Source organism: Chelmon rostratus, chromosome 22 (assembly GCF_017976325.1).
Source record: "Chelmon rostratus isolate fCheRos1 chromosome 22, fCheRos1.pri, whole genome shotgun sequence".
Classification (NCBI taxonomy): domain Eukaryota; kingdom Metazoa; phylum Chordata; class Actinopteri; order Chaetodontiformes; family Chaetodontidae; genus Chelmon; species Chelmon rostratus.
The window spans coordinates 13814149-13837610 of record NC_055679.1 but is presented as its reverse complement, the minus strand read 5'-3'; the positions used below and the strand labels follow the sequence as shown (position 1 = coordinate 13837610).

General features: G+C 42.2%; 1 protein-coding gene across 1 annotated transcript; it reads right to left on the bottom strand.

Moving 5' to 3' along the window:
- Positions 1-2742: 2742 nt before the first annotated feature.
- dcn (decorin) lies at positions 2743-22998 on the bottom strand. The gene is made up of 8 exons (XM_041963662.1): positions 22706-22998; positions 14504-14736; positions 10318-10430; positions 9182-9395; positions 7892-8005; positions 7374-7467; positions 5677-5815; positions 2743-4196 (listed from the first exon to the last, which is right to left on the bottom strand). The coding sequence occupies exons 2-8, from the start codon at positions 14715-14717 to the stop codon at positions 3996-3998; spliced, it is 1089 nt and encodes a 362-aa protein (XP_041819596.1). The 5' UTR covers positions 14718-14736; positions 22706-22998; the 3' UTR covers positions 2743-3995.
- Between the last annotated feature and the right edge of the window lie 464 nt (positions 22999-23462).

Genomic DNA, 23462 nt, shown 5'->3' with positions numbered 1-23462 from the left:
AAGTGTGTAAATCAGAATTACGCATAAATTGAAACCTTGGAGACGGACAAACATCTCAATCCACATGCACCAATACACAAAAATACTGGCAACCGGCCTGAAGCAATAATGGTCTGGAAGATAGACGTCTGTTCAGGAGATCAAGTTGCACCATTCTTTTGCATGCGTGTGTGTCGGGGGGGAGAAATAATAGAAAGTGCTGTTCTAATAACCACCACATGGGGGCAACAAATTGAAGTACATTCATGTTGCTGGACTGAACTGACTGTGAGTTGCTGGGATGAGCGCCAGCTCTCAAACACTGATGCTTTTCAGTCTGTCCATGTCCTGGAAAAAAAAGAGACCCAAGTCGTATCAGAGCGGAGGATTTTGAGCCAATCATAACTCTTAAATGTTCTTTTTTTTTCATCGCTTCTTTTTTCGGGTAGGCTGTTTGCCTTATTTGTAATTTAACTCCGCAGAGTTAGCATTTTAAATGCAGGAGGGAATTTCTTTCTATGGCACCCCAAACAAGAGAAATTTCATGGTTTATTTTAACAGTTAAGTTGATAAAACAAATGAAAGCTCAAATAAACGTGTCAGTTTCAGCACACATCCACTCATTTACCTATTTTTACCCACAGTATTTTATCTATTTGCCTCATTTTCTTTGTAACATTTCCACTTTATTTCACATTTCCCATTTTTACTGTTGCTTATATAATACTGAGGATTGTTTGATTGGGCTAGGTGTGTGACTAATATTAGTGGTGAATACCAAAAAAAAAAAAAAAAGGTTCAGATACACAGTTGGTGCCAGTAATGCACTGATTGCATTGATACTGGAATCTGGTTTTGCTGAACTAAAAAGAGAAAACAGTTCAGAGGAAATGTTTAAAAGTTTCAAGGCACACAAACACAACATAAATTATTAACCTTGGGAACACAGGACCAGAAAAAGGAAACACTAGTCAAAGTTATGGCTGTAAAATGCATCCACTGTATGTTGTCTTATTATTTTGTTTAATCAGATAGCATATTATTGATATTTGTCACCTCTGGGCCTCCATACCATACAATTTAATGAAAAATGGGTGAACAAATGCACTGAGAAAAACTAGATTGTGATGAGCACTGACCAATAGACACCGTAAAACCTGCTTCCAGAGGCAGGAGCCTCAGCCGCTACATGTCTCAAGGGACTTCCATTTCTTTTTTCTTCAATGTAAATATTCCCATTACAGTCTTTTAAATGACTGAGGGATTATAAATTACCGGGGCCTCAGAGTCCAGAAATGGTCCTTGTGCAAATATTTTTTTTACCTTAGTCCACAAAACCCATCAATATAAGTTAGAGGCTGCACAGGTAGCAAATTAATCTACCATGAGTTTGAGTTTTAAACTTTCTTTAGACTGTCCACTGAATGGTTGTGGGACCTGGATGTTTTGGTGCGAGGGCTCAGTGATTCCCATTGTTTCCCCACAGCAAGAAAGCCTGTTATCGAACCGGCTGGCCTCTGTGGAGTCTGTTCTTCCTGTGTCAGTGTGATTTCCTCAGGGAGTTCCGGTTTCCTCCCACAAACCAGAGACACGGGGGACTGGAGACTCTAAATTGAATGCGTTGTCTGTTTATTTGTATATATAGATGCATGCAGTATGTGTCCTGTAAATGCATACAGTACATCTTGTGATGGAGTGTACCCTGACTCTTGGCCAGTACATGCTGGGAATGGCTCCAGCCCCCTGAACCCTTCACATAAGGCAATACAGAAAATAGCTGCGAAACTGCACTTGGAACAAGTACTGTATGTCGCCCAGTGGTAATATAATTCATTTTTTATGAAAAATAGTTCACAAATTCTCAATGGGATGAAATGAATTGCTGAAAAAGTTTTTCAGTGTAGTTTGAAACACTTGGGTCTATAACAGGACATTGTCATTGATATGATTTACATTGTTGGTTTAATTAAAGCCAAAAAAGTAGCTACGATGCACCTATTCCTGCAAGACTGACACTTACCGTTCCATAAAATTCATATCCTGAGCCAGCGAATTTGATGAATAGCCCCCATGTTATAATCTTTTTTGGTTGGGTTGGACGTGGAAGAGAAATCCGACCCACGCTTACTCTCTGACAGGAGTACAGTCTCGAATGTGTGTTGTAACATCTGTAATGTGACTTATTGTTACCAGATGACAAGAAACCAGCGCTCTGTTAAAAGAAACCGGATGAAGTGTCTGATAAAAGTGAAAATGATGGATGACTTTTCAAAGTGCCCATGAGGCCGAAATATGTTTGAAGCCAGGTTTCTTTTTAAGTGTGTTTGTATTCCAGAAATCATCCATCAGCTGCGCAGACAATTTCTGAAATATCTGTGGAAATGAGGCAATGGATGCTGTTGGTATTGTCATTTGACAACTCCAAGCCGTAACTAAACATTAAATATCCATTAGAAAAGGCACATTTTCTAAACATTTGAATATCTTTAATTGAGTCAACCAGGGCGACCATATTGGACTTTTCTTCATCAGTGGGTTTTGTCTGATTAACATGAGCCTGAAGCACTTTCGCCTAATGTGCATGTTTGTTGTGTGTATGTATTGGTGAAAGTGTCTCACCTGATCTCAGTACACTACCTGTGCCTCCTCTTGACCTTGTTCGCCAGGAAGCTGCTGCCCTCTGATTATCACAGCGCCATCCAGTGACCAGGAGTTCAAAACTCCTCCACATTACTGATAAAAACGCAACTTCTGGTCATTACATCCATCAAAAACGGCTACTTTTTCCATTAGTATTTTTATTTTGTTCAGGACACCTTAGCTGGAGCCCCTGCTCCGGAAAAAAAGAGGAACACCTTTGTAGCTGATATATTAAGTCTGAGCTATGGTAAGTGCTTGTGCCTTTAAGCAATGAGAGGTTTTATACAGCATTTATATACAGCGTCTATACATACAACATTCACACCAACATGGTTGCAGTGGGCATGCCAATCCACATACACCCTCCAATTTTTCTTGAATCTTTAAAAAAAGGAAATAAAGGGCAGGGAAACATGAAGAGAAATACATACACGCATTAACAAGAGATTCCAGAAAGCACCAGGTTCAAGTTGAAAGGAAAAAAAAAATAAGAGCATGCATATAAATCTTTGGGAATGGCTTCTGTTTAAAACATATATGGTTTATTCTACATTTTTTTAGACGCTATTTTCACCTTGGTTTTATGGAGCAACATACACTAGGAGTGGAACAAGGGATGAAATGTGACGAAGAAAAAGTGTCAAAACACCCAGAACTTAATCCACACTGAAGTAAGCACAAGAAATCACAATGTGATAGAAGTCACGGTTGCTTTTATCTCTACTTGAATTGAATACAATACAAATAGAAACTCAGAGTTCTTTCAAGGAGTGCAGCGTGGTAATGTTACACTCTGAATGCTATTCCTAGTACACAGGTAATATCTAGTACATTCTAGTATACCAGTTGTTAAAGGTATTGTAAAACACAAGTTAACCCCTTGCTGCCTGCTCTACAGGCCAGCTCCTTAGAATTCACACAATGGCTAAAGGTTGAGAAGTTTTACCAAACTGGGATTTAAAACATTTTCCACTGAGTGAGATGTCAGATCTTTTTGGTTAGGGATCGCCTCTGAATTTCAATTTGCCCACTGAATGAATTGCCCGTATTATGCACAACAATGCGAAACTTCTTCTATGAACGATGTGCTGTGTGTGAGAGAGCATCACCATGGTATGCTGGTGTTTGCTGTAAGCTGTGTGTACTACTGTTGCACCAACCTTGAAGCTAAATAGTGAATATGATATGTTGTGTTTCAGGTCCATGTCCACTAAGGTTTTGAAATGAGTGCGTGGATTAATGACATCATCGTTTGTGGGGAGGCAGTGTCGGTAGGGGTCAGTGTTGTGGGGCTGCGGTCAAACACGCACGCTTACAAAACTTTCACACACTCATTTACAAACACACACTTCCTCGCAGAGGGCGGGCAGGACGCTCTACTTCTTCCTGTAGTTTCCGAGCTGGATGGCGGAACGGTCGAAGACGCAGCGGAAGGTGATTGGCTGAACTTCCCAGTAAGGCACAGGGTTGCTGAACAGGCTGATGCCAGAGTACATGGCCTTCTTGCTGTTGAGGCCGGGAGGACAGAAGTCCCCTGTTCCCACAGCAGCAATCTTGTTGGCATGGAGGTAGACCACCTGGAGAAGGGATTTAAATAATGACAATCTTCAGTCGCTGAGTAGGATGTGCATGGCAACAATTAAATTTTTCCAAAATAAAGCAGATAAAGGAGATAATAATAAGTCACCAAATGAATAATAACAGCTCAACAAAGCCAAATAGATTTTTTTTTCTCTGTCTCTGTTTAGCTAAAACAGTGGGAAAAGGACTTCCTGTCAAAATAACAAAGAGCTGATGCTGCTTGATGCTTGAGAGTAAACATGGCTTTGAATGCATTAAAAAAAAATCATATAAAAAGCATATATGAATGTAAGAGTTGTTGATAGCAATCATGTGGCTACGCACTGCTCAGAAAGATCCTCGAACAAAGAACAAAAGGAGGGAAGAGCCACAAACTCAGTGGGACAGACAATATAATGCTAATTACAGATTCCAAAGCCGCTACATCCAAAAACACCAAACTATATAAAGTCATAATTAATTACAATTGCCATCATACACAAAGGGATAAGTGAAAGACAGAAGACAAAGAAGAAAAACAGCCCAAATCTAAAAAAAAAATCACAAAAACGCAGCATCTCATTATGTCCCTCTAGGTATGTATAAAATAAAAAGCCTAGAGAGCACCTGCCTTCAGTAGAACCACATTGTAGTCTCGTTCAGAGGGCCTGATCCCCTACTATTATAGTTGTGAAGCTATAGTTCATTTCTGAATTTGACTTTTTGTTTGGTCTTCTGTTCTATTCAGTGTCCCAGTCGGTGCTGGGAGGAACCTCGATTTAGCACAAACTGTTCGCAACAGCTTGTTGGAAGCTCTTTCACAGAACTCATGTTTTCCCATAGTTCGGTTTGTCATGGCTGCTGACGACAATGCCATTAAAACCCGGGGGCTCACAAAAACAGCAATAAGATGGTTGACAGGTGTGCAGTGCTGAGGTTCATTAGGAGTGCACGTTTAATCCCAACCAACTACAGGAAATTACCTCAAAACGGTTTTATGGGGATGGGATTGATGCAGCAGTTACCCCGGCTTCAGAAGCCTAATAAAACGATGAAATAAACTGAAGCCAAACTAACGTTAAAGGCCTGGAATCAGCTCTGTTTGCACTCCCCCCTACTGTGAAAATCTGTAACGTTATAGTATGACAGGCTACTAACACTTTACTCAATAAACAAACTAAATGAATCCATGTGACTTTTGTTATGGAAGCCTTGGTTGACTTGTAATCGGGCACTGTGAACCTAAACAAACCAAATGCAAAAATGCAGCAAAGTAAACTTTTCCAGTATGTTTCAGATGAGGGAAAAAGAGCTGTGTGTGATCGCACCGTAAGAAAATGAGAAACATAAGTATAACGCTCAAGCAAAAGTAATTTGCTGGAACTAAATGGTTGCAAAAACAATCTTCCTGTGATCCGGCTGTGCATTCAACCCTGGATTAACAACACTGAGATGTACAAGTGCTGTTATTATAATGTTAATCAAACCAGAGTGTACCTGGATGTACTTGTGGTCGGACAGGCCAGGAGGCACGCTGGTCAGAGCGTTGTTGTCGAGGTGCAGCTCTCGCAGGTGGGGGACGTTAGCCAGCGTGCCGTTCTCCACAGAGCTGATCTCATTGAAGCTCAGACCCAGCCTGCAGGAAAAAAATCAGCAAGCGGGATGAGACGTGGTGGTGTGAAAATGTGCAGACAAACCAGGAACACGAGTGGAGAAACCAGCATCGTGACATCAGCATTTATGTCAGCTGCCAAGATGATGCAGTAGGAAAAGGGGAGGCTGAGGAAATGAAAATACCGAAAAGTATATCCACTTGTCACATTACTTTCCCAGTTTATTTCTTAATAATGAGTGAATGGAAAGTAAAAACCTTTCTTCACTCATCTCCTCTTCGCCTTGCTGACTCTGCACATGCTGCATCAAAGCCTTCTTTGTTCTAGTTTAGTATGCCATCTTTGGCACAGTCTTATAAACAGAAAGGTTTCATGAGCAAACCAGTTATTTTGATTATCCAAAAACTACTGTTTAGGTCTTAGGATTTGTTATGCAGTAAATCACTTAAACAGTAATACCAGAACTGGCATTCCAAGTAAAGCTAATAGAAGTCAAACCAGGGAATGAAAAACTGTGAGATAACATCAACAGAATGAGAAGTGGATGTTCCTGTGTTTCCAAAGGGGAATTTTAAAAGCGGGGCTATGTCACTTTAGAGAGGTGAAGTAACAGAAATGTTCTCTTACAAAAAAAAAGCTGAATTAACCAGCAATAAAACCCAACTTGCTACATATACTCAGATTTCGACAGGACAGCCTTAGTCTACTAGTGAGCATGTGGTGGCTAATGTTAGCAAACTTCAGATAGATACAGCTGTGTATCGCACATTATTCAAGTTAAAATAAACACAAACTTCCTCTTACAAACAAAAAGCTGAATTCATTAGCAATAAAATGCAACTTGCTAAATACATTCAGGGGTTTTCTACTGCAACCTTACTTAGTCTGGTATGACCAGTAGCATATGGCTAATGTTGGCCAAAGCTAACTTGAAGACACAGTATCTGACATTATTCAAGTTAATAACACAAACTGCCTCTTAGAAATGAAAAGCTGAGTTAATTAGCAACAAAATGCAACTTGCTAAATACACTCAGAGGTTTTCACACTACAGCCTTACTTAGTCTGGTATGACCAGTAGCATATAGCTAATGTTAGCCACAGTTAGCAAGCTTAAGATAGATGCAGCTGTGTATCTTATTCTAGTTGAATTCATTAGCAATAAAATGCACCATGCTAAATTCAGTCCATTCAGGGGTTTTCTGTTACAACCATACTTTCGCTGGACCAGTAGCTAATGGTGGCTAATGGTAGCATTATGGTAGTCAGAGCTGTGTGACTGACATTATTCAGTCAATCTAATGACTTTATATTTCATGTGCTACTTGTTAGCACGGTAGATAAACATTTATATTATAACATTTATAACAGTTATATAAAAAAGTAACACAAAGAAATAACCACATGTCACCAGGAGACATGACTCTCAGGAAATTAAGATTCAGTGCACAAGCATGTTGTAATTCGTATTTGTGGCCACAGTGGCTGCTATTCGACCATAGTTGCATAGTCTTGTTTTAAATCATATGAAATCATACAAAAAGAAATGATAGGGTTAATAATAAACATAGTTTTTATTACTTGGCCAGGTTCTTCAGGCCCTGGAGGTTGTTGGCTGTCACTTTGGTGATCTTGTTTCCATCCAGGTGGAGCTCAGAGAGAGAGCTGGGCAGACCTGACGAAACCACAAGACAAAGATTACCACCATGAACAAAGTGTTGATTTAAGTAACATTTACCTCAGAGGCTTATAGTATAAGACATTATGAGGCCACTATTACTTTGCAATTCGCAACATTTAATTTCAGCTCAAAAAGTGTAGATGAAGGAGCGGCTGTTTCCAAGCCTATTAAATCTGAAGGATACTTTTTTCATTTATCATTCAGCGGACATGTTCCCACCCTGGCATATTTGAATTACGATGTAGCACAGTTTGTGAATTTTTTCATATTGAGGCCATTGTTTTGCTGCAGACTTAAATCTAAGCATTCTTTTGACAGGAGATGGTTGTGTTTGGCTGAGCCCGACTGTATGACACCTGTATTAAGTCAAATTCCCCTATTTAAGAATTATTTGTGCAAACGGATATTAGAGCTTTACCTTTGGGGATATCTGTAATGTTAGTGTCTGCAATACGAATGTAAGAGACCCTTTTCAGGTCAGCAAAAGCACCGGCGTCGATTCCTGCGGTCTTCAGAGGGTTGGACCCAAGCTCTGAAAAAAATGAATGAAAAAACAAATGAGATCGCAGGAAATAAGAACGGGATAGAAAGAGAGAACAGCGGTAATTGATCGCATCTATGAAGTTAATTCCTTTCCTGGTGTGTTACGGGAACATAGCTGAGTCATGAGTAAACAAAGTCTTTGGCAAGAGAATAGCTTGTGTTTGCAATGCAGCCTTTCTCCACGCCAGATTCCCTGATTTGTCACGGATTATTCTTCCACTATCATTGCATTTTTAATGACTGAATCCATACTTTGAGCTTCAGTTGAGCAATGACAGAGTGACACTTCTTAATTTGTGGAACAGGAAGTTTCACAAGTCAGAGCTGAGTTGTTAAAGTGGAGCAAAAGGAGAGGACAGAAGATAAAGGACATATAATCTGTGATTCTTCTGTGGGAAAACAAAACAAAACAAAAGATGTGTAATCATGCATTAACAGGCTACCAGAGTCCGTAACAGTCTCATCACTTCCAGACTGTGATGTGTACATCTTGTTTCAATAGTGAAACGCCAAGAAGCAAACTCTCCTTCTGGTCTCTACAAACAAGAATCAATCAAATTTGCCATTCACATGCAAGCACCTACTTGAATGTAAATAAATAAATAAAAACATCTGGATGAAATGATTGTTTATCCTCCTCAGTGAAGGCCACAGCTTGTTACAGATGTTGAAGTGCACCAGTGTGACTTACTTTCAAGACTTACTTTCACCACTCAAGTGGGCCCATTGTATGAAAAGTTAATGAAGCGCCACTGCAATATATGTAAATGCTCGTGTTTGAATTAACTGTCACTTATTCATTCTCATTTATTTCAACGTTATTTCTGTAGCGGGTCGATCATCATTGAACAGAGGCGAAGAGTATCTTTGCATGTTTATATGTAGCATTGCAATAGCTCTGCAAAATGTACAAAAACAGCTTGTAAGCAAGTACTGTTGTACTGCCTACAACAAGCTGACAGAAAACATCTAAAGCTTGTTTTACCGATTTTGCAGCAGCAGGTTGCATCTTCAGCGGCATCGACTAGTACAGACGTCTAAATTTTGTATCAAGACATTCCTCCAATGATGTGACCTACTGCTGAAAAATACGTGCCATCCACTGTCGTACCTCTTTAAACTGCTTGTGCTATCCAAATAAATATTTGCATTTTTACTTTCATACCCATGACGATGACATGGGACATGCCCTGGAAGGAGGCCTTCTTGATCTTGGTGATTTCGTTCTCATGGATGCGCAGCTCCTGCAGGCTCTTGGGCATGTTGGCTGGGATGTCCTTGAGCATGTTCTTGGACAGGTAGAGACGCTGCAGCTTGGTCAGAGGGCTGAGGGCCTTGGCGTGGATGATAGTGATTTTGTTGTTCACCAGGATCAGAGCCTGCAAGGAAGAACACCAGGGAGATGAGCTACTACTGTCAAATTTAATTTTTTATTCCTGCTGCATGGTGTAGAGGAGCTTTTACCACTACCCCCACAGCACTAGCGAACAGTCTGTTCTTGTTTGAATTCACATCAGTGTTTAAAGTTCGATTGTTATGGAATCCGAACTTTATTTGAAACTTTACACCTTAGTGGCTTTCACTGCTTTTTCTTCCACTTAGAAACATTCTCTGCTACAAATGCACCATGGGACAGCAAAAAAATCTGTACTTTCCAGATGAGATTCTAAAAAAACAAGGCATTTCGAGCTCAACAGATGTTAGACGCTCCAGCCCGGTGCCTGCGCTGTCAACACGGAGGGCCAAGTTCAAGTCCGCTCTGGAGTTATCCCTGATGCATTTTCAGAGGAATCTCAGTCCTGCTGCTCCACTCTCATGTAAGCAGACACAAGGCAATGTGAGGTATGTGGTTGATTCCCTTGAGAGGGCAGTTACATTACAGTGGAAACAGCTCTGGCCGTCAGACAGAGGTATTTATTGCAAGAGAGGCGTGAGGGTGTAAGGCCTACGGGTGAATACTTTCCATGCACCTGGTGACTGGGGGAGTGGTGGTGGTGTAATGATGGTTAAAGATGGGAGGAATAGAGTGCTATGAGTGGCTGTATGGAGGAGGATGAAGACAGTTTCTGGCTGGGAGTTGAAGTGGGGCCCATGCTTTGGAAGGGGCAGTTACTGGAGAACGTTCGGAATCAACTGATAATTAATAAATCATCTAAAAACAACATGTTTTCTCATGAAGATCACCAAGGGTTCTCGTTGAGGGAGGGTTGGAGTGAGTGCTACGGTTACATAAGAACACATTACATAACTTGAAGAATAATACACAGACAGCTCTAGAGATGGAGGTAAAATGTCTCTTACATGCAGTCCTTTGAGGTTCTTGAAGTCGTTCTCCTTGATCTCAGTGATCTTGTTGTTCTGCAGGTCCAGCAGGGTGGTGTCGTCTGGGATGTCCCCAGGAACTGCCTTCAGACCTGAAGGGGAATTTTTTATTAGAAATTACTTAATTAGATCTAGGGTATGAGAGTTAGAAGCATACAAATCCAATAAATCCGTCAGAATGATGGATGATGGAAAACTGAGTTTGAGGTGAGGCGATGACAGCCGTAGTTGTGGTGATGAGAGGTTAACCAGACTCCGACCTCAACAGGAAATGGACACTTATTTGTCCCCGACGACCATGGTTAGAGTCGCTGTATTGAATGTTAAAGGTCCCAAAACAATATTTTCTCATTAAGTTTCCTACTTTGAGCATTGAACACACAATTTCCTGCCAAAACTGGAACAGCAAGAAGGTGATGTCACACATTTCCGTGCAAAAATCAGACTTTAGCAACATCTAAATCAAAATGGGATGGCAGTTGTTAGGTTGTTTGTTTATGCTGGCAGCACTGTCCATCAAACTACACCAAAACAGTCGTGATTAAGCGTATTAGCTGAGTTTTTAGCATTAAACTCTTGCAGTAACTGAGAAGGTTTTTTTTCTCACCTTATTTAGTGATGAATATTTAATGCTTTAGAGACATTAGATTTGAAACTGAGCTTCAGGGCTTTAAGCTGTATAAAACTGTTATGGACTGCACACACACAGACACAGTATCAAACCTGAATGAGCAGAAAGAGTTTATAGTTTATAGTAGCGACACGCTGAAATAACAAAGTCTGCTTTGTCAACGTAGTATGGTACATAAAATCTCAATGATAGGGACTTAGAGCAGAAAGGCTTTTATGGTGACATTCCAAACAGACCAAATAACTATTTGATGTGCTCCAAGGCACATGTGGTGGAAATGGACCTTAAAACAAATTTCCTTTGGGGTAAGTAAGCGACTGCATACCTGGACACTGAGCTCATGCTAAATCGTTTTGCTTGGACTCCCTCGTGGCACGTCATGGCTGATGTGACACAGAAAATGGCATCTGTAGTGAAAGACTGTTTGGTTGAGCGGACTGTTTTTTAAAAAAAGAACTGAGCAAGGACAGCTGGAAGTCACGGCGTACGCGCTTCTGCATCCGTGGTAGCGCACAAAAATATATTCAGGATTGGCAGTTTACATTTCAGAGGCGACGTACAATAAACTGTTTAATAAAGAAGCTTACACTCTGTATCTGCAGTCCACATGCATGTCTGGACACATTTTGTCCTAAAAGCTTGTGACGACTTCTGTTCAGGTCACCCAAACATTACTTCCAGCTAGGTTTGCTTCTCTGTCAGCTTTTCCAACTCGGCCGTGGATGACCCACAAACCATCACAGCTGTTTGTGGTCACCGCCATCATTACAGCACCACACTGCATACCTCTATACTTACACACACATTGTTTTTTTATGGTATTGTATCATAAAAGTCAAACTTTCTCAGCCTTGCTGCTTCAGTTTTGAATATTATTTTTGTATTTTTTTATCTTGCAAAACTACATAGCTGGAATACCCTTTAAAATACATGTTTAGCCTTAAAATTAGTCCGTTTGTGTGTGTAGCATCAGTTTTTTTTATCAGTTTTGAGTTTTGAACCATTTCAGTTATTACAGATTTCTGCAGAGTAACACTCAGATTTGTTTTAAAAAAGCCTTAAAACCAAAACTTCACCCAGATTTTATGTCCTTGTGCATCTAGTTTGTTGCATTTCCAGCTGCTAGAAGACATTCTTCACAACAATTTACAGTAAACTAGGTTTTCTTTTGACAAACAGATTAGGTATATACATATATATTTGATTAGTACTCAGTCATGTGAAACAAAATGACGAGCGCTGTAATAAAAATCAATGCAATGATGGCGATAACATGAACTGACTAGTGTATATAACTTATTCGAATGTCACGTTCGGTCTGCATCTCACTTTTCAGCTAATAGCCACTTGGCAGGAAACAAACAAGCGAAATGGGAGTTCAAGTCTTGCCCCCTCTCTTATAGTCACTAGTAATCACTTAATTTTAAGGTGGAATGGTTGGGATATCAAGCGTGTGATTGCTTTGGACTGAGCTGGACTCATGTCCAGCACTTCCAGGCGTTATTGACAGTGTTTATGTAATGTCCTCTCCTTGTCTGGCGCTGTGGCCGGGCAAGTGGAGTTGATCTGGCTGCACCAGCAAAGACGTGATTGCCTCATGGGACTGAGTAAGTTTGGATTTCCTGGTCACTCAGAAGTGTGGATAGACGTGATGTGCGTGCCCGCCAGCCGCAGACCTTACACAATCGCAGCTTATAAAAGAGAGACATTCAATGGAAGAAGCCGCCGATTGTGTTGTTCAGCTTAAAAAAAACAAAAGGCCGTTGTGCGGCTCTATATTAGCCAACTCTGGTAGAAGGAGGTTTTGCTTATCCATAATCACAACTCATTTGTACCCGAGGCTAAATTTTCTCCGCAGAATGTTTTAGCTGTCATCCTGCCAGCTGCAGACTCCACATCTACAAAAGCTTGCTTTGGGATGGCGAGCAGACTCTTCTGTCTTGCCCAGGCCTGCGTGTGTGTGTCCAAATATATGCATTTACCTGTAACTTTTAATCTTGTGCATGTCTAAATGTGTGTGTGTGTGTGTTTGTGTGGATGCCAGCAGGTCTGGGGAACAGATGGAGGCTTGGGGCCAATAGTGCTGATGCAGGAGTTGAGAATCCAGCCATGGAGCTGCGTCTCCGGGGGGGGAAGTGCTGCTGTTGACTGGGGCCCCAGCCGGAGGACTGACGTAATGGAACCTGCCCTTTCCTGAACATCACTCTCTCCAGCTGTCTGTCGCTCTGACTGTTGAGCCACCTTCATATCTGCGATGGCCGTCTGTCTGCATGCTCTGCTTACACTTTACGCTTTGTGTGATTGCTGTCCTGAATCTATAAACACTGCCTCAACTCTGGCGCTTTCGAGCTTAAGAAACCAAAGTGGTTATGGGCTGATTAATCCACTCCTGTTTTTATTTTATCCTCCCGGTTTGTCCGTCTGTGTCCCTCCCTCCCTCCCTCCCTCATCTGTCTCCTTGAGGCTCGTGCCCTTTCCTTTCCAAACAAACGAAGAGCCAACAAATTATCAAACCCAACTGTGTAGCGAAGCGCTTTTATGTAATATACAAGAATAAATGAGGTCGGGGACTTTTCTATGACAAAGTCTGCGAGATGACTCAAGCTCTTGTATAAGCTATACATCAGATCAGACAACTACGGTGGATAAGCTCCAAACAACCAAGATGACAACTGAGTAAACTGTTGTGACTGTGCCGGATCAAAAAAACGACAAAGTAATTGTGGTCTTGCAACCTGGGTGAGTAAACTTTACATTGTGAAACAGGTTCTGCAACATCTGAACTCGTTAAAACTCGGATTTCTTCAGGACTTTCCTGTGCGAGGGCCAACCTTTTAATCTCCACCGCTGTTTAAAAAAACAGTTAACCCAGAAAGGGCATATAATGCAATTGTTACAGGAAGTGAAGTATGGCTCACAGCATCTGTGAGTATTTAAGGTATCAGCGCTGGTGTCATGTTCTCTGGAGGACATAATATACCCCTGGAATGACCCTGTGGGTTTGGGAGGACGGTGGAGACGCACTAACTTGTAAAGTCAGTGACTTTCTCTGCTCTTTAAAACCTGTATTATCACTCTGTTGTAGTTTTGCTCTTCTTTTATTGTGCTGACACCCATCTGACCTCAGCATCTGATCCATCACAGTGAGCTCATTTGCTTGGAATCCAGGCCAGAACAGCAAATGGAGGAGTGGACGAAAAACATGGATATGAAGAGAGAGGTTACGAAATGAGAGGTTACGAAATGATTCTGAACATTATGATACTCCTGTCTAATTAAAAGCACACCAATGTATGTATTATGGATGCAACACACCAGCAGCAGATTTTTGAGGCTGTGTTGTAGTTTTTGTTTGCTGTTTTTCTGATGTATATCATCGTGAAAGTGAATATCTTTGGGTGTTTTAGGTGAGTGTGAGTAGTTTCTGACAACTTTGCCTTAGAATCAGTGGGGTTAATGATTCATTAATGCTAAAATGCTGCACGTTCCCTTTATTCACGTTATGAAGCATCAGTGGGAGGTGTCTCGTCTTACCGAGGTCAGAGCACTGGATCACACGCAGGTGGCACTGGCATCTGAATGGGCACTTGGGTCCTTCAGGGATGGAAGGGAGGCCTAAATCTGTAGTCGTTTCAGGCAGACCTGATCCCGCCTCATCCTCCATCATGAAGTCTAGGAAGCCGGACTGGCGGAAGGGCAGAGCCCAGCAGGCAGTGACCAGGAGCAGAGAGAGACAGGCTGACCTCATGGTGCTGCTAGCAGGGAGCCTGGAGGATGAGAGGACACAGTTCAAAGGTTTTGGGTGGATACACTTTCAAAACAGTCTGTCTATCATTAGTTTTGAAACTACCATACTCTGTTGAACTGTTTCTGATTCACCGTTGTACTCAGAGGGAAAGTCAGCGAAGAGAAGAGCCAAAACAAACTTTCAATGTGGCAGCGAATCAGAGGTAGAGACAAGGACGCAGTGTGGGAAAGACAGAACAAGAGACATTGATTGAAGTCCAGAGGGGCAAAGGGCAAAGGTGAAAGGTGGAGGGCTGCAGGGTTAAACACTTGGGTGTAACAATTTCGTGTGGCTGGTCAAATAAGCCATTTGACTGGTCAGTTTTAGGCAGAAGGTGAAAGGTCATAGAGCTGGGGGTCAAACCCAAATGAGAGAATCACACAGTGTTGCTTTGTACGAAGGGTTCCTGATGTGTGTGTGAGGAATACAGAGCAAACCAAAAATACCCATTCCAAAAGTAAAGATAATAAGTCTGAATATTTTAATTCATTAATACTGTCACGCTCCAAATGCGTTCAAATGACTTTAAACTGAAATGTTACACTATTAGCGAATACTGTTAGCATACTGTTCTTATGCTATTGAACTACATTGAACATATAATATTTAGGTGAGTTTGCAGTTGGATGTGTCAACCATTTATCAATTACTTTTACCTATTTCAATTGGTAATCATAAGCTTTTATCCAAGTATTTTAATTATTTATCCATTTTAGCTATCAACAATTTATCATTAAATCTTAATGAACTCTTTTAAGCTTTTTTAGTTATTTTATCATTTGTCAATTTTTACTTAACTATTTTGTCCATTATTTTAAGCTGCCAACCGATCAATCATCCACCATGTTAAGATAACTATTTCTACTGTGTACCCGTTACTTTTGGCCTACTATATAAACAGTTTATTCATTTTAACTTTAGCATTAGCTTTTTGCGTGCTAACTAGCTTTCATGCACTTTCAGTCTCAACATGTAGTGTTTAGATGTTAAAGGTGACTGTGTGGCTGTAGATTTAATCGAACTGTATTCTTTTTTTTTTTTAATTTGAGCTGCTCTAAGAAATTCCTCTGTTTGGGGAATCGCCGTAGTGGAAGACAAACAATGTACTAATTGCATTGCATTGTTTTTCCGTTCTAATGATCTGGATACCATAATACAGTGTGCTTGTGTAATTAGCTTTTGCAGCAGAGACAGAGACAAGACTGCTTGCTGCATAAACAACATCTGCATTAGCTTTTACAGTAATACTCAGGGGATGTATCATGGGGAACTCCATGGCTGCCACTTTATACAACTGTGCTACGTTTTCTGTTCAAAAGTCATGAATCACAGTGATAATTGTTGGCCGTTTAAGTACTTTATCATCAGTGTGAATCAAAAATACACTGGTGTAGCATGTGTCTACTGTACTACTGGAGTCAATGGGAGAATCCTGCTGCCTTATGCAGTTGTCTATTTCTAAACACAACCACAACCCAATTGACACATACACACTCTCTCTGTGGAGATCCACAAAACTCCCTGACCTTTTACACAGCAACACACAAATGCATGCAGAGTCTGAAAGACCCAGCAATCTGCTTGTCATGGGTATAGCCAAAAGTTGCTCCTTCCTCCCTCCCTACTTGGTGCCACAATAATTGAAGGGCAGATATGAGCCACAGCTGCTAACAAATGACTTGGGCGCAGCTGGTCTGTAGCAGACCTTGACCTGAGCATCATGACCACGATGATGAAACTCACCCAAAACCATCAGTTGGCCGTAGCTGAAATGACTCCGGGCTGGTTTATAAGGTCTGTGTGCATGTGTTTGATGGTTTTGTGCTGTATCTTTGTTTGCTTTGCTATTTGAGTGCATATTTGCATGTTTGTAGATATGAATAATGCATTAGTCTGTGTTTTTTAAGTGCATTAAAGCACTTAAAGTGCAAAGCAAGTTGCACATGTAGCTTTATGCAGCATACTGTGTCTGTGAATTTGAGGGATAAATGCACACGTAAATCTTTCAAAAGTTTTAAACAGTGCGTGCGAGAATGAGCGAGACAGTGAGAGAAGATGTGCTGATGTAGTGTAAATCCAGGTTACGTCAGGTCACAGGGATCACAGCTCTGAGGCCCTCTCAACAAAAGCAGTAATTACAGTCCCTGTCCACAAAACAGCCACCACTTTGACACACTGTACAGCTTCAGTCCAGTGGTTACAGTGCTTGCATACAGTATGACCAAACTTGAAATCACTTCCATTCAGAAGGGATTGTGCTGGATGGGATAGTTCTGCATAGCCTCTTAATGTTTCTTTTTCACTCTTGTTCTGTTGCTACGAAGCAGAAAAACCTGAACTCAAAAGGGTGATTTCATAAGTCGGCCCTTAGAGCCTGGAACCGCATCACACAATGTTTAATGTCTGGATGCAGTTTTCCATGCAAAGCGTTTGCCATTTTGTCTCACTTGGAAACATGGAGTACGCTCTGTAGTGGGAGGCGCTGAAACAAAGAGCTCCGGTCTGAACATACAGTAGATCCAGAGGACACGTTGTTCCAGTCTTCTCGACAGACTGAGTAATCTTGGCTGTGTCAGATGCTCTTATCTAAGCGCCACTGAAAGCTCCATCCAATGAAAACCTTGTCTGCAGACTTGGCTGCAGCAGTCTGCCGTCGTTTTGGATTTAGGGTATAAAGCACTATTGGGTCAAGTAGTGCTTGTCGATGCCTTTGAGGGTTTGTTTTATCTGGCTTTGATGCCAGATGGGTTGGGCCTATCTTGTAGTATGATAGATTAATTGCCAATGCTGGAAACTATTTGAAAGTCAGTTCATCACTTTTCATAGAGGTACTGGTGTTGTGACCTCCTCACATCTGGCACTTCTTGCAGGCTAGAACATTCAGAACTATCTACAGAGCCAGGGTACATGCTCTTTTTAAAGGAACAGCAATGCACACAAAATAACAGAGATTTCACTGCTGATTACTGAACCTTATCTCCTTGCTTTGACCCGTAGCCACAAGCACATAAACAGATATACAAGCACATGTGCACTGGTGCAGGATTTCAGATGGCCCTCCATGTGTCCTGCCATCAATCCATCAACCTTTGTCCATAAACACTTCAGCAGCTTTTAATGTGAGCCAGACAGGCAAAAGGAAGAAGAAAGTCATCTCAAACTAAGCTCTATGAGCATTTAATGGCTTCAGCGTTGGTAAAAAGACAAGAATTACTGCTGCATTGTGAGTCATAATCAGGCGCAGGAATTGTTGATGACGAGACTAAAAACGAGATTTTGAAATAAAACCAGGAAAAAGGAATATAAGACATTTTCAGGGATTATTGTTTGGGACATTAAGTATCAATTTGTGACCACAGCTGCAGAATAAACAGCACGAAGTGGGATTAATATTATTACATTAGGGGATTTGGAGATGGAGGGTTGTAGCTTGTGGAGATTCATTGCTATGTGTCTACATTACAGTGGTGAAATAATGAGGACATGGTCAACCAAGATCTGTCTGCGAACACGAAGGTCACTCTAAATTCAACACAAGGAGTTATGGTTAAATGCAGTTAAAATTCAAGGCTTTTCCAGGCTTTCCCAGCTGGGATTCACCTCTGAGGAGACGCGTGAGACAACCTGCTGTGCCCCAGGTGTTGGTTCTTTCATTGGTCAGATGCATCCACAGGCCCTGCAGAGTGGCCTGCTCTGATACATACACACCTGAAGACTCTACTGAACACATGACACAGGCTCCTTGTGTATGTGCACATGCTAAAGCCGGGGGGCTGTCAACAGAACATGCTGGAACATGACAAGACCATGCAAACTCCACATCATCACTGTCAGCACTTCCAGTCCCCTCAGAGAAGATGCAGCTTGCTGTTAGGCCATAAAAGGTGATCTCCTTATCATTTTCACTGAACAGAGGCATCAACCCGGATCTGGAAATAAAAACCTTGATGTTACAGATGGTTTCATTTAGTGCCCTGCAGCTTAGAAAACATGATCTGACTTTTTACGACCTTTTCCTAAAATTGATATATTACTGAAATGAAACTTTGACATATTTTGCAGGAAGTTTTTGTGTATCTCAGCTTGTTTCTAATAACTATTAAAGGCAGACCATGGTCATCCTATCATTTACTAATAGCTTTAATATTTGAGTATTGTGGATACCAATTATTGAATCTAACATTGGTGTTATTTGCATTAGAAACTCTCCAATGTTGTTTGCATAATGTATCAGTTATGTGAGGCTTCATTTGGGGCACATGGCCAGTTATCACGTCATGGCACGGCTGTATGCCAGATTACAAGATGGAACTGGGACAGGCTTTATTCAGAAGAAGTGGACTGACACTAATCAGTGCAAATGTTCCAAAAAAACATGGTACACAAGCTAGTTTCCTGCAAGAAAGACTGTCACTGTAAAAGCCTTCAAGCAAATGCAAGCTGTGATGCACGAGGACGACAAAACAGGTCATCCTGAAGACAGTGAACTTCACACAGTGTTGAAGAGACAATCATCCCACAGCGTCACACTGGAGGATGATGAATTCAGCATTTTTATTTTTGACTCAATTGTAAAGAGTGATGTTGGATTTATGGTGACTTTTCTGAAAGGGTTTGGGTGGGGATGGTCATGTATCCGTGATGAAGGTTCCTGAAAGTTCTTCTGCTAAGTCATTATTATTCAAGGCCCACCAAAGAGTTTGAAAGGGCTTTGGATGGCCAGCAGATGCCTGTTGAAGTACTGCACATGGAACTATGGTAGCTCCAGAAAAGATGCATCAAAAAGTACAAAGTATGAGCATCTGTGAGAAAGTTCAGTCTGTATTTTCAAAAGATTTACAATCTACCACATCCCAGAAAAGGACATGTGGTAAATGGCACACTAACCATCTCTATCTTCTGCTCTCGTGTCTCTGAAACCTGCGATTCATCATCCTGTGTCTGACCAAGAAAAAAAGGGGTGGAGGTTGACATTTCCTGTGGCGGCGGCATCCTTGTCAATTCTCCCGTGTCCCTCTTTTGTCTCATCTCTCTCTTCCCTCCCTCCACTTTCCCCCAAGTCTGGCCCCAGCATTACTAATGATTCCCAGACAGGAAGCGGAGCTCGCATGAGGGAGTAAAGTAATTTTCCCTCCTTTGCTTTGTCACTTTCTCCTCTTTGTCACTGCCTTTCATTGAAACTTTCAAATGTAGAAAAGCAATGAAATGCTTGCGGAACGATAACCATATCACCCAAATTCAAGAGATCTTTTACTAAAACTTCTGCAGCATGAAAGGAAAAGACTTGAACGTTAAGCACCATGGTGTCTTGATTTTAGCAAATCTAATCATGTCGCAATGAAGGAGACAACATAAAACAGACACCAACTACCATCCCGCCCTCCACCCCTGTCCGCTACTCCCCTCACCCTCCCTTCTAACTCTCCCCAGGCCTGCGTCTGCCTCTGCAGAGCGTCTGTCGGCAATGAATCACTGGAAGGTATTTACAAGGCCACAGGACGTTTGAAACACGTGTGGCCCTTTTAACCCATCAGCAAATGAATCTGGGCTCACCTCACACGTGGTTGCATAAACACGTACGGTTGGACGCTAATAATTAATGCTAAGCCGAGAGAGCTCTTCCTTTGGCAGCCTGGCGAGGAGTAGGTGGTCGTCAGCGAGTTTCTGATATATCGGGGGATTTTGTGAGAGTGTGTGTATCTGAAAGTATGCACGGACACGGCCAACAAACAATTTCAGAGCCAAAACATTCTTGTAATAGGAGTTAGACCGAATCAGTCTGGGAGATAGCTGACGTGCTCCCAGTGTATGTCTGCATTGGACACACACACGCTCTCCTGACCACTACGATCAATATCATTTCCTCATGCAGATAAAAAGGAAAAAGGCGACGATCGCATTAGGGTCCCTGAAGCTCGCCTGGTGTCTGGAGCCGTAGCATGAGGAAGCCAGCGAGTGGTTAAACCACATTTCAGCTGTTCCATGAGAAGAGCTGTCGGCCTGCCATCAACCTCAGTCCCATTATCAACAGTCTGCACTGCACCGACGTGGACGAACTGCCCAACCTTCTCTCCCTTTCTTCTCTTTCCATCTCCTCCTCCCTTTTTGGGCTCTTTCTTTCCTTCCACAGCTTCTCTCCCATAGCTTATGGTATTTTCTTTCTCTGTCTGACCCTTAAAACTTTGGCGAGGAAGACTGACATGTGGAACTTTTCTGGTATTCCTGAGCAGAAAGGGGGTGGGGGGTTCATGGCTGATGTCCATTCAATTCCATTGTTCTTTTGCTCTTTTTTTTTTTTTTTAACCCAGATAGTTGAAGTCCAGATGGAAAAAATGCAGCCCCTGAGTACAAATCTGGGCCTTGTCTCCCCCAAACCTTCCGTTCAGTCATTCCTGGTTCAAATGTTCAACATCTGCTCAGCTCAACTCTGAGGTATGAACTGGTGAAGTGCCTTTATTGCTCTAAGTGTATTTCAGTACAGTGTTTATGCCACGTTTAGCCTCTATTGTAATGCCAAGAAAAGGCATTCTGTTTTGTTTGTCTGAGTTCTCCCCTTGTTCAGTTTCACTCTGGCTCTTTCAATGCAATTCAGTGCAGCTGAGCCTTATTAGGTTCTTTCCCTGCTGGCAAAAAGGATGTAATGAGTTAGCTGAGAGTTGTGTGGTGGCTTGCCGGGAAGCCTTCAGACCTCTCTTTGATAGAGGAAGCTGTACCATTACGGGATTAATGGCACTGTGCGTTGCCAGGTACAGCTTTTTTTCATCTCCTCTTCAAAGCCTCTCACTTTAAGTTGCCCCTAGCAATTTGGGTCCTGTTCTGCTCCTGTGAAAACACAGCAGCAAAATGCCACAGTGGGCAGATCAGGGTCGTGTTGAGAAGAAACAGGGCCACAGAGCCGACAGATAAGAGATTGGGGTTGAAACGGTCTGGTTGCAGTCTCAAATGAGCTGCTGAAATGGAAAGTGTGAGAAGGAGCGGGAACAAGTTTTCCAAATCAAAGTCTTGACACGCAATAATGGGCTGAATCAACACAAAGAAATCCTCATTGTTGTCTCAGCCCCCCCCCCCCCATTTGCTTGTAGACTGCCCAAACACCACAGGGGGAAAAAAGAGAGAAAAAGAAAGCTAAACAAAGAGAGAAAAGGGACAAATTAATGCAACAAATTGTGAGCTTTTCCACAGACGTCAGCAAATGATAACAAGGAGAAACAAACAACTTCATTAGAAAGTAGAAAATTTAAAAATTTTCTGCTTTCTCCTCACTCGACCTCTAACATGCTGCTAACATAATGGATCAGATTCACTTCTCCACACTGACAAAACTATCTTGAGGAACGCACGTCCATATGGGTTACATCCACACAATCAACAAACAAGTGTCCAAACACTTGGTCAATTGCCACACGTCAAAAAAACCTGCAAGCTGACATCGTAAACTGAGAAACTGCTGAAAGCATCACATGGCGCTCAGCGGTGGATGCTTTGGAGATTAACGATGGGTCAGATGAATACGTTTTTTTGGCAGAGGGGTGAGGTACCAGCATCAACTGTGCTACCACACCCCCTTAGCAAGCCGCTGCTCTTTTCACGGAGTCGTATGCAGATTGGACTGGAAATGATTAAGGTCCCTCATCGTAAAGCCAAGACAGCTGTGGGAACAAGACCTGGCAACATATCCGGAACATACACGGCACATATGGATGCATGAAGAAGTGAACAAAACACACTGAAATCCAGTTTAACAGAAAGACACACACACACACATATGCTCAAACGTAACTGCAAAAGTAAGAAAGCATCTTTTCTTTCTAAAATAACATCATCAGCAGAGTTTTAAATCATGAATGCATGCATTTAACACAAAAAGCCACAATCCAGTCAAAACCCAGCCATTCCTAACCTCGCCCATTATTACTCATGCCTCTCTCCCCTCTCAGAGTGAAACTTACCTGTTCTCAGCAGAAACAAGGCAAAGAGAGCAGAGATGAGCTTGACTCCCAAAAATCCAGCCGAGTGGGGGGAAGAGACTGCGAGGTGGCTGCGAGGGCCTATGGGGTAATTGGACTCGGAGCGCGTGTAGCCAAGATCAAGCAGGTGTGCTCTGTCACAACAAGGGGAGGAGAGAGAGAGAGGGCGAGAGAGGAAGGGAGACAGAGGAGAGAGAGGGGAGAGAGATAGAAGGAGGGAGGGGTCCGACCGCCGAGCTCCTCTCAGGACCGAAACAATTGGTGGAGAACTTGCCCCGCTCTCGCTGCGTGCTCCAGAAACAGCTGGAAATGGAGAAGGCTGGGAGAAAAAAAAAGGGGGGAGAGAGAGAGAGAGAGAGAGAAGGAAAAGGGAGCAAAGGGAGGAAAAGAAGAAAGAAGGAAGGAGAAGAAGAGAAAGAGGCAGAGAGTTGGGGTTTAAGGCAGTAAGCAGTGATTCGGCTGGCAGCCACCCTCACTGTGACATCTGGTAATGATAGGTCCGGTGGAGCAGAGAACGCTGCACACAAACTCTCAGTCTGCCTCTTTCACACTCTGTCATTCATCCTCATTCAGCCTCCATCCTGACTAACCCCAGGAAAAACACCACTCACACACACACACACACACACACACTCACAGTCACACTTGCCCACTTTTGTCTAATCTATTCAGATTGCCACCTCCCCCCAGTGAACCTCAGTCTCTGTTTCAATCCCATTCCCCAAATGTTAATTAGGTT